Source organism: Artibeus jamaicensis, unplaced genomic scaffold (genome assembly GCF_021234435.1).
Source record: "Artibeus jamaicensis isolate MK-2021 breed Jamaican fruit bat unplaced genomic scaffold, CSHL_Jam_final contig_464, whole genome shotgun sequence".
NCBI classification, from domain to species: domain Eukaryota; kingdom Metazoa; phylum Chordata; class Mammalia; order Chiroptera; family Phyllostomidae; genus Artibeus; species Artibeus jamaicensis.
This window is the reverse complement of record NW_026521842.1, coordinates 17,675,909-17,695,784: the sequence shown is the minus strand read 5'-3', so window position 1 is coordinate 17,695,784 and position 19,876 is coordinate 17,675,909. Positions and strand designations below refer to the sequence as shown.

Sequence of the window (19,876 nt, the reverse complement as noted above, 5' to 3'; positions counted from 1 at the left end):
CATCTAACTTGGTAGGTAGGTAGTGGTTGAAAGGGGCAGGAGATGTTTGGAAGGATGAACTCAAGCAGGAATTTGCAAAGCATCATTGAGAAATACTGACGGGATGAATTTGGCTAATCTGAAAGTGATGTGATTGTTGAAAATTAATTTAGGTTCTGATGGAAGATGTAAAAACAGCTTGATAGTGTGGGATTTTTAAATGGATATATTTTTAAAACCCCAAGTAATCCAAATACCAGTCTTCATTACTGTCTGTCCTCCCAGGGTTAAATATTTCATTATATAACTTACTACCTTATGTAAGTGCCCTCATTTGCTATTTAGTTGGAAGACCTATAACTTCCTTCAACTCTGTGGACCAAAAGATCTTGATACTTTGGGAGAGAATTTCCAGCACTTCCCTTTTGCTAATAAAGGACAGTGTCCTCAAGTGCCCAACCTCTGGGTGATTACATTTGTAAAACTGTTCAAAATAGTACTCGTACTCTCAGGAATCAGCTGCAAAGTGCTCTCTAATAAGCAGAAATCTCACATAACTCAGTCCTCTGGGGGCTCATGCCTCACCTGGAGCAAAGCCAGAAACGTCTGGGACTGCAGGTGCACTTGGGCACATCGGGACCTGCTGGAACAGCGAGCTGGCCTCATTGCAGTTGATTTAGGAGAGGGCTGGAGGGTTGAGCTTCTGCTGACATTTGCAGCTTGGAAAATCCAGCTCCATTAATTGCAAAGCAGATTCTGTTGGAATGATTTTTTTAGTAGGATACTTTTCTCAGTTTGAATTCTTCCTTTGGGCTCCAGGTGCTTTCCAGTCTCTATTTTTATTGTTTTAACTCCTGGTATGGGAGACTGTCAAAGTTTTGCCAACACATGAATGTGCATTCAAAACATGAATGTGCATTCATAGTGTGGTTCATGGACATGGCTTGCAAGCTTCAACATGATATACTTCGTGAGCAAGCAGCTTATACAACCCTTTTACAGGAATTGGTGCACACTCCCTCTTGCTGCCCCCCTCTTCCCCCATGAAAACATGGGGATTTTGCTTTCGCTGCTGAGAGTTAAAGGGCACCTTGACCTCATGTTTTTGTGGGGATGTTTCTCAGCAGTGTGATTTCTGGACCCTCAGTTTTGAGGTCTGAGGTATGTAGTTTGTTTTGTTTTGCTTAAGTACTGGTCCAGGAGGCTGGGTTTCTCTGCTTACTGTGTACTTGGGCCAGATTCATTGGTTTTCTGAATCTCACTTTCCTCAGCTCTTCCATTCTATGAAGCTGGAAGCAGCAGGTGGATTGCATCACCCATGCCTTAGGATAAAAGCTACTTACTGTAGGCTCTGCAGGGTACGTAGGATTTCTGGAACCACCCAACTACACTTGTACCAACCAAAGGCCATGGCCTCCAGGATAAGAAAGTCAGATCTGCAAACCCAAGTTCAAACTCTTTGATAATTAATTATATGTGGCTTTTCACACTCATGTTTCTGCCTCCACTGATCCTATGCTCCATTCACATTGGAATTTTGGCATCTTCCTAAGTAACCATCCCTGCAAATCTCTTCAAGGCCTACCAGTGTTACAGGCAAGTAAACAGATGATTACAAAGCAAGGTGACAAATGCTTGGAATCCTGTCTCTGGACCTTTGCCTATGCAGTTACCTCTGCTCCACTTACCATCCGTTGTTACCTCTCTGAAGCTGACCTCAGACCCAACTAAATGTTTCTCCTACTCTGTTCTCAGGGTGTTTTCTCTCACTTAACCACACAATATCACACCAAGTTCGTTGGGTCTGTTTTCCTCCCCCCACTAAACCACTAGCTCTCAGCTGTGGTAGGTTTTATTCATCTCCTGGCCTCAAAACTGAGCACACCAGCGGAGCCCTCAGTAAATACGGAATGAACCAATCAATGCAAGAATGAACCTGCAGCGCCCAGTTTTGCAGGCTTGCAAAGTACTCTTCAGAGCTGACTTTGCTTTCCGTGCTCAGGCAGCTCGGGTTAATTGCACAGTAGAGGTCAGGAGTTGGGGGCGGAGCTGGGGTCTGTCGGAGGCTAAAGGAAGGAAGACGGGGCCCAATAAGGCCCACGCTGCCCAACGTCCGGTGAGCTGCCTTGGACTAGACTGCCGGCAACGACTTAACCTCCCGGAAGCGGCTCGTATCCCCGCCCCTCTGGGGGGCGGGCGTGGCCTCATGAATAATGATCACAGGGGGTGGGACCGGGCCCACCCCCTCCGGCGGGAAGGGGGAAGCGCTGAGGCTGCCTGACTGGAATGAGGGTAGCTGCAGCGACTGCGGCGGCGGGAGCGGGACAGGCCATGGCGGTGTGGACACGGGCCACCAAAGCGGGGCTGGTGGAGCTGCTCCTGAGGGAGCGCTGGGTCCGGGTGGTTGCCGAACTGAGTGGGGAGAGCCTGAGCTTGACCGGAGACGCTGCGGTGGCTGAGCCTGAGCCCGCTCTAGGGCCGGCGGCGACAGCCTTCAACGGCCTCCCAAACGGTGGCGGCGCCGGTGACTCGCTGCCCGGGAGCCCGAGCCGCGGCCTGGGCCCCCCGAGCCCGCCCGTGCCATCAAGGGGTCCGGCGGGCGAAGCTGGCGCGTCGCCTCCGGTGCGCCGGGTGCGGGTGGTGAAGCAGGAGGCGGGCGGCCTGGGCATCAGCATCAAGGGCGGCCGCGAGAACCGGATGCCGATCCTCATCTCCAAGATCTTCCCGGGGCTGGCGGCCGACCAGAGCCGGGCACTGCGGCTGGGCGACGCCATCCTGTCGGTGAACGGCACCGACCTGCGCCAGGCCACCCACGACCAGGCCGTGCAGGCACTGAAGCGCGCGGGCAAGGAGGTGCTGTTGGAAGGTAAGCGGGGCTGGCGGGCGGGCTGGCGGGCCGACGCTCACTTTGTTCCTGCCACCCTACCCCCTTTGCGGAGCGAGCCCCTTCCCTCCCCCTCCGAGTCTTCGTCGCCCCTCTGCTGGTGACCCAGCTCTCTCCAGGACCTGTGGGCTGAGGCTTTGAGTATGGAAAAACTGATGCTACTTGCAGGAAAAGTTGGGCAGTCGCGGACTTGCAGTCCCTGGAAGACTCGGTTGAGATTTAGTAAAATGCAGCCGCGCTTGAAGCCCCGCCCATACACGCTAAACTGACACTAAGAATTTAGAGGGCTCGAGTTCTGGAGGTCTCGGTTTGCCTCCTGAGGAGTGCCGGGTTAGCGGTTTCTTCACGCACCTCTGGCTCTCAGGGCGGACGGGTTTGTTTAAAAAAAAAGTTATCCAGAGGGATGTCAGAGGTATGGTTGGACAAACCACCAAAACGCCAGTTAATTTATGGGAATTTAACCCATCATTGGCTCTCGACAATAACCAAAGGAGATCATAGAACTTCCTTGAAGCCAGAAAGCTGAAACAGCAAGTTTGTGTGGTTAATGAGCCCTATTTAACAGTGGAGGCTCACGTGTTTGAACATTTACAGCCAACTAGAGTTTTGCCCCTTTTGCAAGAGACCGGCGCCAGCTTCCTTCCATTCACAGGCGTGCTGCTGCATGGCTTTAAGCTTTTAGAAGTTTGAAATGTTAAATCGCAAGATACGTTTGAATAGCCAGAGTTATTACTTTAAGTATATGTGGTCTGGATCTTTCTTGGTGAATTTATGGGACTAAGGCAGAACTAAATCTCATCTCCTTGAAGGACTTGCATTTTGGAGGTGATAGAGTATTGTAAATGTGATCTGAAAAGCCAGTTAGATCAAAAGTTTTTGAGCGATTGGCCGTTTTCACTGGTGATTCAGTCATTCAGGAAGCATTTATTGCTGGCTGTATGGAAGAGAATATAAGAGATGATGTGTTTCTGGTCCTCTACTTGAGGAAGTGATAGGAAAATGCAAAACTTACAAGTTATTGATTATCTAGTGCCAACTTTATATAAATGCCAAGGGGATGCCAAGTTAGGGAGTATAGTAGTTAGTGAAAGTGAGGATTAGTCATGGAGAACTTTTTCAAGGAGCTCAATCTTGAGCCACATCTCCAAGGATGTGATGGACTTAGGCAGACGTGACTCAGGAGGGTATTCCTGGTCCAGAAAGAACAGGGGAAAGGGGTGGGGAGTGGGAGTAGGAAGGCTCTAGTTCTCAAAGTGAGAAACCAGAACTCCTGCTTGGCAAAGGGATTTTCACTTTTTTTCAGTATTGCTGGTAAATATTTTGAAAAATAATTAGTTTGCAAGTACATGGTTTGATGTGCTCTAATTGTGAAATTCCAGTGTTCCACCTTTATAATATCCTGTTTATAAGTCATATATATCTCACTCATAGGTGGGGCTAGACAGTGCTTAGAAATTAGTGTTAATAAAGCAACAAATGAGCAAACAAGAAAAGCAAACAAAAGCTCATAGACACAGACAACAGTGTGGAGGTTACCAGAGGGAAGTGGAGGTGGGGGGATAGTAAAGAGTAAAGGGGGGTGAAATATACGATCACAGAAGAAGATTTGTCTTTGGATGGCAGGCACACAATGCTTTATTATAGAATTGTACACGCGAAACCTATATACTTTTATTAACCAGTGTCACCCCAATAAATAAAAAAGAAATTAGTGTTAATAAAAGGAGTAAAATTATGTATTGTGGCTTGGGTGGTGTGCATATAAAGAAATTGTTACTTTGACCATGTACCTTGAAAGTGTCCTAAGCGTTTGGTTATAAATTCTTAGAGCCCCGATATTGAATGTAATATTTATGTAGCACTCAGTGGTGATGGACAGACATTTCGAGTGCTTACGCCGTCCTTTTTTAAAACTCAGTTTTAGTTTAAGTATAATTTGAATCTGGTATTTATACCAACTAAATGAAAATCATTTAGTAAATGTTTTCGTTAGTTTAAATTGGCCACATGTGCTTTTAGAAGGTTTACAAATGGTGGCTTAGTAACATTTACTGAGTGCCTTTTTACCTAACAGACACAGGTTCAACTTTACTTTCCCATTTTGTAAAAGACAAGTGGTTTTTATACTAATGTGGGGTGGGACATATTTAAAATTATACTTTAAAGCCAAGGGATATAAAAATAAAGTTACTTAGGTTAAGCAAAAATCGCTGAAAGTAGTGATTTAATTGATCTAGTCAGACTATTTAAAATTGAGAGCTGGTGTCCTATCCAGGTAGGCCACTTTTAGAAGATAGATTTTATTGAATATGTTTAGCTTTTAAAGTTTTGGAACTGTATTGACCTTTCATTAGATGTCTCAAAACTTGAAAAACTGCTTTAACATAGCACAGTGATGCTCTTTTGTGGAGTGGGCAGGGAATTTCAGGCATGCCCTTGCCACCCTCAAGCAAAGGAAGGCTGCAGTCTCTGGTTGCCTGTGGTTAGGGAGCTGAGCTAAAGGGTTCCTGTTTATCTCTTGGATTTGTAGGGATTATTCATTCACACATCCAACATTTATTCAGCTCTGCCATGTGCCAGAGGCATTTAAATATACCTAATTTGTGTCCCCTGGGAAGTTTGAAGTTGAGATACAAAATAAATACAGCAAAGGGCTAAAAGCAAAGGGCTGTAATAATAGAACTCTGAGAGGACACAGCACAAAGGAAGGAGAGATCTACAGAAGATCATAGTGGGCATCAGAGGTTGAGGATGCCCAGGAAAAGGTTGATGGAGAAGCTGAAGCTTGAATTGAGCCTTCTCCTAAAGAGAAAGCTGCTACCAGTAAAGACAGGGTAAGAGACATTAAGAAGGTATTCTAGGCAGTGAGGGTGGAGCACAAATGACGACTTTGTGGTCAGACAGATACGGGTTTGTTTCTGGCTAGTGGTGTAACCCCTAGGCAAGTTATTTAACCTTCCTAAACCTTAGTTCCTCATCTGCAAAACCAGGATGGCAATAATGACTCCCTCAGAGGTTGTTGTTCACTTGACAGTTTATGTGCTGGGTACTTTTTAGAGACTGGCATACAGCAGCAAACAAAAACAACAATAAAAAACAAAGTCTGAATGAGAAAGGTAGGGTAGGTGTGCCTTGAGTTAACAAAGATATTCTCAGAATAGCCAAGCTAACAGTTGTTAAAAATCAGAAAGCTTCATTTCACTTGAAAAGAAATATATAATAAGATTAAGAATTATTTTAGGTGAACAAGTTAAGAATGGGTTTGCATTTCTTGGATGCGAAGACCTTTTTTTCTAATCTAGTTTTTCTGTTTTTTCTATAATATGTGGTCTAGGCAAACTTCTTTATCCTTGAATTTTTCATTTCCTTTCCCATACCTCTTCCTTCACATTTACTACTCAGAACCTTAAAACCTGCTATTAACTGTGTGCTCGTAGTTTTGGCTAGTGACTCTTAGCAAATATGTAAAGAGACATGCAGATTGTAAGCCTAAACAGTGACTACCTACCTGTCAGATATTGTACATTGAATTTACTGTATCCTGTGTGCTGGAAATAGGGTCTATCCAGAAAGCTTCTAGAAGTTATATTTTTAGGGCTATAAAATTAGTTAAGCAAACGTGAATTACACTATACATCAAAAAGTGTTCCAGAGAAGGTCAGGGAAGACAGTGTACAGTGTCCAGTTTAAGGTTTGATATTTGAGAAAAGGTCAGTATTTTTAAAGCAATTCCCATGGCAGTATTGTTGAAAAGATCATCTTTTATTGCCTAAATATGGTTCTTAAAGTATTACTATCTAATCGACTGAAAAGAAAATGGTTAAATGTATAGAGGAAGTAGATTGACGTGAAATTTAACTTCGGGATTGAAAATAGCCCCAGATTTTACTTTGTGATCGATCACATGTGTGTCTTTGTACACAAGAGGTGAGGTACAGCCTGTGGCTATAGAACAGTGGTCATTCGGGGGCCCCCTCCCCTTGGCTAGGTAAGCACGCTATCCTCACTGAACAACAAATAATGTTGCTTGCTTACATTCCCCACTAACTATAATGCCTTGCATTTTTATCAGGGTTTAAAAATTATTGGTGCATTTTTATCTATATTTTCTCCTCTGACTTTACACAGTCCTTCGAAGTGGTGGGCTGTTTTATCTTTGTTTTATAGATGATTACACTGAAGTTCATTAAAATTAAGTGAGTTACTAAAGGTCTCAGGATTTCTCTTGATTTTTAAAAGAAAAAATTTAATGTTTCCTTTGGACAAGAGGGGAATTTCAATTCCCCTGGAATTTCAAAAGTTGTAAAGTCTCATCTTCTAGATGAGAAATTAATGACCAGAGAGGTTAGTGGCGTGTTCAAGGTCATCTAATTAGTGGCGGAACTTGGACTAAAACCTAGTGCAGTGCTTTCTCCCTGTACCATGCTATCTACAACCAGTCAGATCCTTTAGCATCTCTTACACATCATCATGTTGCAATGTGTTGTTAAGAGATCAATGTGCAGAAGAAGTTGAAGGTGGTCCCTGGCATCTGAAGACTTAGACTTAAAATTGGGGAGAGAAATATACCACATAGAGAGTAACTGCTAAATGTGTGGTACTCACTCTTGTTTAAAAGTTCTCTGAAGGGACTTATGATCAGTTGGGAGACAGAAGAGTTGAGTATGACTTCATGGGGAAGGGATAATTTGATCGGAGGTGTGAAGGACAGATTGCTTCTCTATATGGAAGGCTGTCCAAGTGGAGGAGGTAACCTGAGCAAAAACCAAAATGAGCATGACATATGATAGGAAGTGAGGAGAATTGGAATGGACTTGGGGAAAGAAAATAAAGTTGGGTAGATAAATCGGAGCCAGACTGTGCAAGGCCTTGAAAGCCAGCCAGAGGAATTTGGACCTTTTTCATTCTGTCAGTCAACATTTATTAAGTACCTATTGCAAACAAGGTATTATGGTAAATGCTAGAAATTCAAAATTGGGAGTAATTCCTGCCCTTTCGGCTAGTAAGGAAGCACAGCAGGTTGTGATAGGGCTTTGGAAGAGATAACGTGGTACCCACAAAGCAGAGGTAGAAAGAAGCTCAAAGGAGACAGCATGTCAAAGATAAGAAAGTGATGAGTATCTGGCGTGTTGAGAGAAGTACCGCATGGTGTGGAATGGGAAGTGTGTACATGGAGACCAGGCAGAGGCGGGCAGAGGCAGATCATCAAGGGGCCTGTGTGCCGTGCTAAGCAGTGGTCTCTAACTGCAGTTTATACAGGGTAGGGCAAAAGTAGGTTTACAGTTTTGAATATGCAAAACACAGTTTATTCTTGTATTATTATTAATGTATTATTTTCCATACAAACAACTGTAAACCTACTTTTGCCCTACCCTATATTTACTTTTCAACCTGATAAAAGATCTTGAGCTTTATTAATATTTAATGTATGGATGACACTGGCTCTCTCAGTCTTTTTTTTTAAATATTTTATTTGTTTATTTCTTAGAGGGGAAGGGAAGGAGAAAGAGTGGGAGAGAAACACGAATGTGTGGTTGCCTCTCATGTGTCTCCTACTGGGGACCTGGCCTGCAACTCAGGCATGTGCCCTGACTGGGAATCGAACCAGTGACCCTTTACTTCACAGGCCTGTGCTCAATCCACTGAGCTACACCAGCCAGGACTTTCTCAGTTTTATGAGATGGTGCCATAATACATTCGACATACAAGGTGATGTCTTAGGGGAAGAGTAGAAACCTCACAAAGCTGAGGAACTAAGTGGTGACTATACTAATTTGCCTGCTGTTACCACATTGCAACTCACTGCAGTTTTACTTGAGTCTGACTGGAGTAGATTTACTTTATATTATCTGCTTTTAACTCAGTCTTCACACAAAGAAACAATAACAAATGTGGCTTAGAGATTTGCACAAAGAAGTCACGGATTGAAGATAATTCTAACAAAACAAATAATAACAGGAAGATAGAACTGACATTTCTCCTAGTAGGAGCTCTTTCTCACATTTCAAGGTAATCATATGTGTCAAGAGGTCAGACTGGCCCTGGCTGGGTAGTTCAGTTGGTTAGAGCATAGTTTCAGCGCTCCAAGGTTGTGGGTTTGATGCCTGGTCAGAGCACATAAAAGAATCAACCAGTGAATGCATAAACAAGTAGAACAACAAATCGATGTTGTTCTCTCTTTCCGCCCCTCTTTCCTCTCACTCTCTCTCTAAAAATCAATAAATAAAAAAAAATTTTTAAGGTAAACGAGTCAGCCTAAAAAGTTGCCAAGTAGACTATGTGAAATGTAGATTAGCACATTATTATTAATAATTAAAAAAATGAACTTCACCCTGAGAATATTGTACTTTGAGTCATGTAATAGCTAATGGTAGTATGACTTCATCAGGGATATATTTGTGTGTTTATTTTATCTTATTTTTTATTTCTGTATTTTATGTTTTATAATATACATTATATGCATTAATGAATATTCATAGTTTAGGGTGTAGACTCATATTTTTACTGATAGGTATGAACTGTTCAAAGTTTTAGGCCAGGGGAGCCACTGAGACTTTAAAGTGCTTTAAATGAGAAAGTCCTTTAAACGAGGGGCTGATGTCTTAGAAAGTTCAGAGTGGCAGAGGGAATGTGGAAAGCTCAAAACATGAGGTAAGGGATAGCAGTTAGGAGACTAGAAGGACAGTATGAAACCAAAAAGCATTCAGGATGGAAGCAACAGGTCTAAGTGATCAGTCTGAGGGCAGAGGAAGAGAGAAGAGCGGAGGGTCACCCCTATGTACTTGGCTCGGGAAACTGGAGAGCTAGGAAACCAGAATGAATGGGGGAAGAACTAGTTTTTTGAATAAAGATAAGAAATGTTTGATTCGGGACATGTTAAATGTCCTAGAGTTACCTGTGTGACATCCTGGTGCAAAAGGCCAGTAGCTGGCAAAAGGCCAGTAGCTGGTTTCTGTAGTGAAGAAAAATATCAAAACTGAGCTGAAGGTTTGAGATGTCAGGGCAGAGGTGGTAATTGAGGCCGTGCATGGATGTAACCAGTGAGTGCAAATTAAAAAGGGAAATCGAACTAAGATGGAACCCTGCAGAACCTCTCATTCAAAGTGAGAGTGGAGGAAGAAGCTGGAAAGAGATGGTCCAGGAGGTAGAGAGCAAGTCTGGAGAAAATGGTGTATTGGAGGCCAGGGAATCAGGAGTTTCAAAAGATGGGAGTGATAAGCATCTTCAGATGCTACACAGAATCCAAGAAAGTCAAGGTAAAAGAAGGAAAGATGATAACTAGAGTTGAATGAAATGTGTAAAGAAGGTTTTATTTCTGTGGTGGTTTGTGTTTTATTTTGTTTTGTTTTAAATGGGAAAGAATTGAGACATACTTGTATAGCAAGGAGAGGAGGCCAACAGAGAAAGGGAGAGGTTGAAGAGATCGAAAGGGTGGGGAACTGATGCAATCCATTTTTAAGCCAGGAAGTGACATGATGGGAACAGAATTTTGGGTTGGCAGCAGTGGACACATCGAATGCAATGCAAGAAGGGAAGACCAAAGGTAGGAACACTACAGCTGTTGTAAAATGCAACCAAACCAGACGTGATAACCTTGAAAAGGGTAGTGGCAGTGGCACTGGGAATAGATAGAAAGATTCAACTCAAGCAACATTTTAAAGCAGGTGATTCTTGCCAGGAGACAGCAGAATCCACTAGGGACCTTTCCCCACCCAGGCCGCCTCCTCTGACTGACTACCCGTGCACCCAAAGATTTGAAACTTGGAGAGAATCTCTGGCAGTGAACCTCTGGGCTGGAAAATTGAGAGCCACTGTTTTAAGGAAAGAAATGACAGGATGTGGGGGCAGGCTGGGTATGGTGATTTAGCCCTGAGATTTCTATCTCAGGACACTAGAAGATTAGTTGTTACCAGTGCGTGTGTGTGTGGGGGGAATGGTATAATCTGGAGGGTGTTACGTTTATACCATTCAGCTTTGTTTTAAAGCACTTAAGCAATGTAACTCTGTGGCTGTGGGGAGTGAGAGGAAAAATTTTAGTCCATAAACATTACATAGAGTCACAAAGCATGAGGACATACTCTTCCTTAAAGGGTTTTTTTGTTTCTTTCCCCCTAGCTTAGGGAAATGAGCTTTTGGCTTCCTCTGGAGAAATTATGATGTGTTCATGTGAGTTTAAAATTTTATGTCTAGAGAAATACAGTTGATTTAGTTACTTCGTGCTGTTCTAAGGAAAATACACTGATTCCTTTATCAAATATGTGTTTAAGTTCAGTTTAAAAACAAAACTCATGAAATAATTTTGTAAATGAATAAAGTGCCAGTGATTATGGTGTCAATAGTTCACCTTTTGGGAAGGGTAAAATAGTTACAAAACTCAAATTTGGTTTCATTTCTGTAACCCAGCTCCCAAGACATTGCTAGAATGCCTTGACATGTAACTAGGTAAGGATATGTGAAGTGCAGATTTCTTTAAAAATTCCTTTGGCTTTTCTGCAGCATTTTTTCTTTCTACTGTCTTCTGATCCTCTTGTTTTTGAATTTACAAATTATTTAAAGTGCTTTATGGTAAATAAACTTAATGGGAGAGATAATAAAGTTGAGTCAGGTATCTTTCCATTTAATTATCTATCTGTGTAAAATATTACACCTCACACTTGGAAAATGGGAAGCATGGATTTTTCATTGAAAGAGACTCAGAAAAATTATAGATAGATTGATTGATTTTAAGCAAAATGAGTTGATTGACTAACAACACAAAATGATAGTATGCATTCCTTATTCAAGGCTCTTTTGGTTTCAAAGCACAGAAAACTATTCCAACTAGTTAAAATAAAGGGATGATGTGTTATCAGGATGCAGACTGGTCTCAGAAATGTCAGGAACCAGGGCAGTGCTTGGACCACTACTCCTCTCGTATCTCAGCTCAGGACTTCTGGTTCTCTTCTGAGAATATCTTTTACAACAGTTTTGTTCTACTCCTTTTATGGTTTGGTTTTTTGTTGGTTTTTTTTTTACATTTAACTTTACGTAGAGTTTATTTTGGCATATGGTATGTAGTAGACATGTAACTATTTATTTTCTCAAATAGTTAGCCGATTGTCTCAGCATTACTTGTCAAATACTCCTCTTGCATGCACTGTCTGTGAGATGGATGAGGCTGCCTGGAATGCCATGTGAGGAGATTCCAAAGCCGTATCTGGGTTCAGCAGGAAAGCATGCTAGTTAATTAGCGATGTCTGGGGCGAGTGTGGTGAAGTACAAAACACACGCTACCTATCTGCCATGGTTGGGATGACCTGTCCTTCCCTGATTGATTTGAAATGCACCTTTTTTTATACACTTAATTTTTTACATTTTGTGATCTGATTCTGGATTTTCTATTGTGTTCTATTTGAGTGTTCTTGTAGCAAACCATACTGTATGTTGTACCTTTAACATTTAATATGTGATGGCTCAAGTGGACTATACCAGTCAAGAAAGATGTGAAAAATAGCAGTAAATAATTGCACAGTGGTGTCGTTATTTATTTCTTCAGATAAAATTTGGAATGATTTTATCAGTCCTTAAAAAATTTAGGGATTCTTATTAAAATTGTTATAAATTCATAAGTTATTATAAAGAAAACTAATGTCTTTGTAATATCTTTCCTAGTTGTTCTGCCAGAAATCTGGACCTCACTCAGCTGTGTTGCAGTCAGGTGGCAAGGCTTAGATGAGGTACTCACCTTGGAGCCAGGGACTAGGGCAGCCTCTCCTAGTTCCACGTGCACTGAAAGTGAGGGTTTCTCAAAGGATAATCAAAGTAATGTTACCAGAATAAGGAGACATGGATACTAGACAGACGTAAACAACAGGTGTCCACTACGATGTTCTGTACTCAGATTAAATGAGAAACTTCCGTATTAATCAATTTAGAAATGTTATAGACAACAGCAAAGGGAAAGCAAGAAGAGTACAGGTTAATGAGCTGGAGTATTTCACAAACTCTTGACACTCCAAAGTGAATAATAAATTATCCCCAGGATTTATTTTAGCACATTTTGAACATCACTTTCATGTGAATTTCAAGCAACTTTGCAAGTATGCACTATGATTATCACTTTATAACTAAGACAACAAAAATATATAGAGCTCAGGGATAGATCTTGAAGTTAGCTTGAGATGGAAGAAAATTATTGTCTATCAAAATAGACATACACAATTTTTTTAGTGAGAATTATTTTGAACCTAAGCAGAAGTGGAGTATATTGCCTCATATAACTCCTAAGAGTGGGGGTGGATCTAGGTTTAGGTCCGAAGGGATCCAAAGGCTCAAATTATCTTGGCTGCAACACCTCCTGCTGTGGAGAGTCTAATTCTATGTAGTCAGCTCAGATGGTGCCGGCAGTTCTGGGAATATACTGCCCTAACTTAGTAACCCTGTTAAAAGAAAAAAAAAGGAAAGTCTGGGACCCACATATAAGTTTCTGGGAAGGACTTCTGAGTAGCACTGCTTTTTCTACCCCTTCAACCTCTCATTATTTCCAAGATTTTGGACACTTATGAGCTGGGTCTGTGGCACTTGTCCATCACTGGTATGTTGAAATTGGCAGGCTTACCACACTAGGAAATGTGGAATGGGGTAGTGGCTAGGCAGACTTATGTCCATTACAGCAATGCAGATGCTGAAGCTGTAGAGCTTAAAATATTTTGATAGCTAAATTACAAATTTAAAAAATTCAGGCAATATAAATAAATAATATTATTGGGTACTCTGCTAAGCTATTTACATGTATTATCACAGTTATCACCCATGCAGCAGGTAGCATCATACCTATTTTAAATATGAAGAAATTGAGGTCTGGAGAGATTCAGTAACTCACCCACAGTAACAGCACTTGGATGGTGAAGGCAAGGTGTTACTCAGATTTGTCAGACTCCACAGCTCTTGGTGTTTACCATTATAACAAATTGCTTCTCTGATGGATCAGTTTAGGTTAAGAAACTAGCAAGTCTAAAGACCAACAGGATTTATTGTCGTGATTGGCTTAATGTACAGGAAATTGTGCCCTGGTTTCTTTGTTGTCACTACTGTCTGGAGATTATCATTAATGTTGCTTTTTGTTTCTGATTTCTTCATGCTGGGCCCAAATAGATAGCTGTATATGATTAATCAACTCATATTGAGTACCCATACTCAGCTGGGCACTTTGTGTATTTTTAAGTACCCAGAATGAATTTATAAATGTTAATGAACTGCATAAATTAATCCAAATTATTTCATACATTACAAGTGATAGACAAATGCTGAAAGATCTTGGAATAAAGAATAATCTAATGTTAGGAGTATGTTTTGGGTCAGGTAAAAGAAAGGCAGGACAAGAAATGGAGATGGGGGAGGTATGGAAGGTCGAGGTATTTTATGTGAGGGGAATGGCATGTCCAAAGGGCAGAGATGGGAATAAGCAAGTGATGTTCAAACTCCAGCTAATACAGAGTAGTTTTGACAGAGCAGTTGATTTTCAAGACTCTGGTGCACTGACTTTAATAATTTTAATGTTTTATTAGTAAAAATGATACAAGCGACTTCTTAGATAATTTTTAAACAATTTTGTTCATTATCTGCTGCTTTGTAATGCCAAATCAAATTTTCTTTTATAATTATTCTAGCCAAACATTTTTTTGTTAGCTCTTCCATTTTTAATTTATTACTATGTTGTTTTACTTTTGGAAAACATCAATTTTAGCAAAGTAACATTCTCCAAACTTTTTTTTACAAAAAAATATATGTCTAAATGAAACACAGTCTGTTTCATTGAACACTAAGTGTCTTGGATTTGCCTCCTTATTCTTCTGTAATCATTGGCCACAAAAGATATTCAAATTATTAGCTATTTTCATTGCAATATGGGCAGTGTAAGTTTTTTTAATCACTAGTAATTAATACAATATTTTAGAGTATCAAGAATAAATCCTTTGTATTAATATCTTCAAAGATAATGAATTACATTCTGGAATAAAACTTCATTTATTTTTACAATGAACATAAAGTAAAAATAATTGAAAAAATTAAGCTACCTCTAGGAAAGTAAAAATTCTGCAGAAAAACAACAACAACAAAAAAAGCTAAAGTAAATTTCTGAAAATCACTGTTCACTGTAGATTTTTTAAAAGGTTTTATTTATTTTTAGACAGAGGGGAAAGGAGGGAGAAAGAGAGGGAGAAAAACATCAATGTGTGGTTGCCTCTCATGCACCTCCAACTGGGGACCTGACCTGCAACCCAGGCATGTGCCCTGACTGGGAATCAAATCAGTGACCCTTTGGTTTGCAGGTCAGCACTCAATCCACTGAGCCACACCAGCCAGGGCACTATAGATGTTTTAATAATATTGATCTTTATCTTACAGTGGCATAGAGTTGATTTTTGTACTTGTTAATTTCATTTTAGGATACAGAATAATGACAGCACGCACAAGATTAGTATTAGTCACTTATACTGGAAATAAAGAAATGACTTAATTTTAAATGCTGCCACGCTGGTTTTTAGCAGCCAGGTGTGGTAGGTAGTATCAAACAGCTGTATTTCTATGTATATTTCACACAAATTTTGACAACATGTTTTTCTTGCATGATTTTCCTCTGCTTCTCTCTAAAGAGATTGTAGTGGAGAGAAAGAAAATTTACTTCCCTCTTATTCCTCAATCACCTACAGGTTTACTCCCTCTACTCTCTTTTCATTTCTCATATTTCCTCCTACTTCCTTTGTGCTTGGGTCTCAAAAGGAGTCTAGGCTCATTAAGGCATGTCTAACCCGCAAAATGCAGTTACGGAAACTACCTGAATTTTCTGGTACCAAAAATGATTTGATTCCAAACTGAAGCATGAGAGAACAAGATACTTTGGAAAAAATACAGCAAAGCATATCTGACAGCCTTTAGCTCTTAATGTGACCTTAGAAAAAATAATTTCAGCAGTACAAGCCTTGGTGCCTTACAGTTCTCATATTTTATAATTCTAAATATGAGATAATCAGAGAAAGAAGAATTGTAGTTAATATAAATGGACTGTGTACAAATACATGGATTGTCAGAGAATTAGAATGCAAATTATTTTTAATACTAAAAATATTTTAAATGTAATCAAATCAATCTATGATCATGCCCATGGAACCTCAGGATTTGTAATACCTTATTGTGAACTTCACTGTTGTGATAGAGATGCACAGAAGTGCTGGATAAGATTTTAATGTTATAGATTTGCAGATAAATCAGCTTTTGCCCTTCTTTCTGCCTTTCATTATAACTAGTAACAACTATAACAACTATAGCAACTATAACAACTATAGCAACTATAGCAACTAGTAACAACTAGTAACAACTAGTAACAACTATAACTAGTGTAACTATAGCAAAAAAACCAACACAGGAAGCTTTTTAAATGATCCTTTTCTCCAAATGGAAAAGAATCACTTAGAGAAAAGAGAAATATTGACCCATCTAGATTGCAATGAATTTCGTCCCCAATTGTTGTGTAACTTGAGGTTTCTTCATTGTTCTTTAGTGAATGAGGGCAAGACTCTCTTAATGAATATTGCAAAGAAAGGTCAAAGTCTACGACTCAGATGCCAAATAATCCCTTCTTTCTCCTTTGTAGTATGAAAAAGCAGGAGAAATGTGGAAATTATTTACATAAATATTATATTTATTTGTGTTGGCTACTGTTAAGCAGTTGGTGATTTAGGAATTTAGATGCTAGAATATTTTGATAAGGTGGGGAATCAATTTCTTTTGCAAAGAAATTAATATATATCTCATTTAGCATTAGCACATTAGTATGAAATTATTTGTATGGTAGCATTCTGCTCCTCTGTACTGTGTTCTTGGCACCTAGCAAAGTGCCAGTCACATCACTGGTATTATGTGTGTTTGTTAAATGAAAGAAGAATGGAATTATGGAGCATTGAATCTTAAATAAAAGAGGGCATTTAAAGCATAGGTGACTTAAAAAAATGTTCATGGTTTATGTTTAACTTTATAAGAAATTGCTAAACAGTTCCTTAGATAGGTGTACCATTTTATACTCGCAACAACAATGTGTGAGAGTTCCAGTTGCTCCACAAACTTACCATTGTAAGATATTATTAGTCTTTTCATTTTAGCCTTTTTAGTAGGTGTGAAGTGGTATTTCATTCTGGTTTTTTATTTCCATTTCCCTGGCAAATAAAGGTAAGTCACCTTTCCATGTGTTTATTGGCCATTCAATGATCTTAAAAGTGTTTCTTCAAGTATTTTACCATTTTTTACTGGGTTATTTATCTTTTTATTGTTGGTTTGTAGAACTCATATATTCTGTATACAAGTCTGTTGTCAGATGTGTTGTATTGTGAATATTTTTTCTAGTCTGTAGCTTGTCTACTCATTTTTAAAATCTTTTTTGCCTTATTTGTTTACTCATTTTCTTAATGCTGGATTTAGATGAACTGAAACAATTTTTTTCATCTTTAGTGTTGTGTGTCCTGTACAACACATCTTTGCCTACTTCATGGTCATGAAGATCTGTGTTTTCTTCTAGAAGCTTTATGGTGTGTTTCAAGTGTAGACCTATAACCCATCTTGAAATAATGTTTATATATTTAGAATATATATATTTTTGCTATTACTTTGTCCTCACCTGACTGATAAGGTTCTTCTGAGTGTAAAGATGCTCATTATTCTCTTTGGAGGGTAATGACTCTCTTTGGAGGGGAAGACAGCTCTGTAAATTTTACCAAATGCTTTTACTGAACACTGCTGCCACCTATTCATTATGTGTGTTTCCTCTTCAGTGATGCCTCACTGAATCACAGACAGATCGAGCTCTCTCACTCTCCCTTAATAGTTACTCACTGTCACACTTTCAGGGCCTCCAAGGGCCTGGCTTTAAAGCAAAATATTTAGGAAAGCCATAGCAAAACAGCATATTGACTTAAAAGTTGCCACCTGGAATATTGAAGTTTATGCATGGTTATTTAAAGGATTTAGATATTTTTGCCCTGATCAGTGTGGCTTGGTTGGGCACAGTTGGTTGGGCATTGTCCTGCAAAGTTAGGGGTTGCCATTTGATTCCTGGTTGGGGCACATGCCTGGGTGGCAGGCCAGGTCCCTGGTAGGGTGTGCAAGAGGCAACCGATTAATGTTTCTCACATCAATGTTTCTCTCCCTCTCTTTCTCCCTTCCCTCCCATTTCTCTAAAATAAAAAAAAAAAAAATCTAAAAAAGGGATTTTGATGCCTTCTTTACCTTTTATTTAAATCTTGTTTAGTGTAGCATTGTAATGGTACTAATGTCACAGAATTAAAAGGACTACTCACTAACACTAATAAATGGGAAACCGTGCACTGAAGTGAAAGATGCAGTCTTTCAGCTTATGAGACACTCTTAAATGCAGATTTGTACATAAAACAGCAGGCTAACGTATTTTTGTAGTATTGATATGCTGAAGGGAGAGGAAGGAACAGTGGCAAAATTGAAAATATTAAGGGGGTAAGAACATAAAATGCTTTCATATTGCTTAAGTAAGGTATTCATTTTCTCCATCTGAAAAAATCTAAAGTTATTTAAGAGAGGAATATATTTTCAAGTTGGGGGAAGGTGGGGAACTGTTAGTATCATATTGGTTATTAACCAGGTTAGGGTACAGACCAGAGTACATCTGAAAGGAAATGTTAATCCTGATAGATTGTGTTTATTGTCAACAACATGCCAAAAAAACTAACCAATCGAACAAACCCCAAAATGTACCCTGGCTGACTATTCTCAGATTTTTCAGGAAAGAAAAAGGTTTAGATAGTTTTTTCAGATTTCTTATTTGGAGGGTAATAATCTTGAGTCTGGTTAAACCATTTTCTCTGAGCAGTCAACACTTAATTATTTATGTGAAATCAATCAATTTTGCTGCTTATTTTCCTAAAATATTTCATCTTATTCGGGTTCCTCTTGCCCTCTGGTTCTGGGTGGAGAATGAATTGCCACAATCTGCTGCATTTACTATGAGAAGGAAGATGCGTTGTAATATTCGCTTCAGCAGAATGTAATTAGATAAAACTGCTGCTACAAAAGAACAAAAAAATCCTAAGATTTAAATTATTTTTGAAATACCCACTATGTAGACTCTTTCACTATCCTTTCCACTAGTGCGAATGGTAAGGTTAGAAGTCTTGACTCCTATGGAATTCTGCTTTTTACATGTTTTTAATTTGCTGACTGTTCATGCATGCTTTTTCCATGGTATCCCAGCAGCATCTCCTCAGTAATAAGAGTAAGTTCTGTAGCTGTCGTGGGCCACTACAGGCACAGCCTGAGCTTTAATCAAGGCAAGAGCTAGGAAGTCAGTGGCTCATATGGTGTAGGAGAAAGTAAAAGGTCCAGAAACCTATGCGTCAACAAAGTAAGGTAGTTAGCACAGTCCAACTACCTTAGGGTTGTCTGTCTTTTAGGGCAAGAAAAAGTACTCTCGAGCAGAATATTCTCAAGGGCATCTCTGCCAGTGATGTATTTGTGTTGTATTACAGAAACAGTATTGGCTTTGAAGCCAAACAGACCTAGCATTGTGCATGATGTCAGGAAAATAACTTACACTCCTTGAGCTTCAGTTTCTTTTCAGTCAACTGATTGTGAAGGTTACCCAGGACCTGACCTTCAACCAGGTATGTGCCCAGACCCCAGGAATCGAACCAGTGACCTTTCAGTGTGTGGGGCAACGCCCAAGCCACTGAGCTACACCAGTTCAGGGCAAACATACTTTTTATAATGTACCAAACACATAATAGTCATTCAAAAAATGCTAATCTCCTTTCCCTTCTATACTTTATACCTAGATGCAAAATTGTTTCAGGATCTCATTCCGCCTGTCTGGAGAAACTGGTGCCAGCTGGTTTAGGGGCAGATCAATGAAGCAACACAAACAGATAGGGTCCTGATTCATCTCCCTCATGTACGCCCAATGTTTAGGTCGGGTGTTCCTATACTGTCAGCTCTTACCTGAGTATCTATAAC

At 39.9% G+C, this 19,876-nt stretch overlaps 1 protein-coding gene across 1 annotated transcript in view; it reads left to right on the top strand.

The window, feature by feature from the left end:
- Positions 1-2,203: 2,203 nt before the first annotated feature.
- The window catches only part of SNTB2 (syntrophin beta 2), an 85,950-nt gene continuing 68,277 nt past the window's right edge, over positions 2,204-19,876 (top strand). Inside the window, exon 1 of the mRNA XM_037162535.2 lies at positions 2,204-2,845. Coding sequence (XP_037018430.2) covers positions 2,266-2,845 — 580 coding nt within the window. The 5' untranslated portion in view covers positions 2,204-2,265. The remainder of the gene's footprint in view (positions 2,846-19,876) is intronic.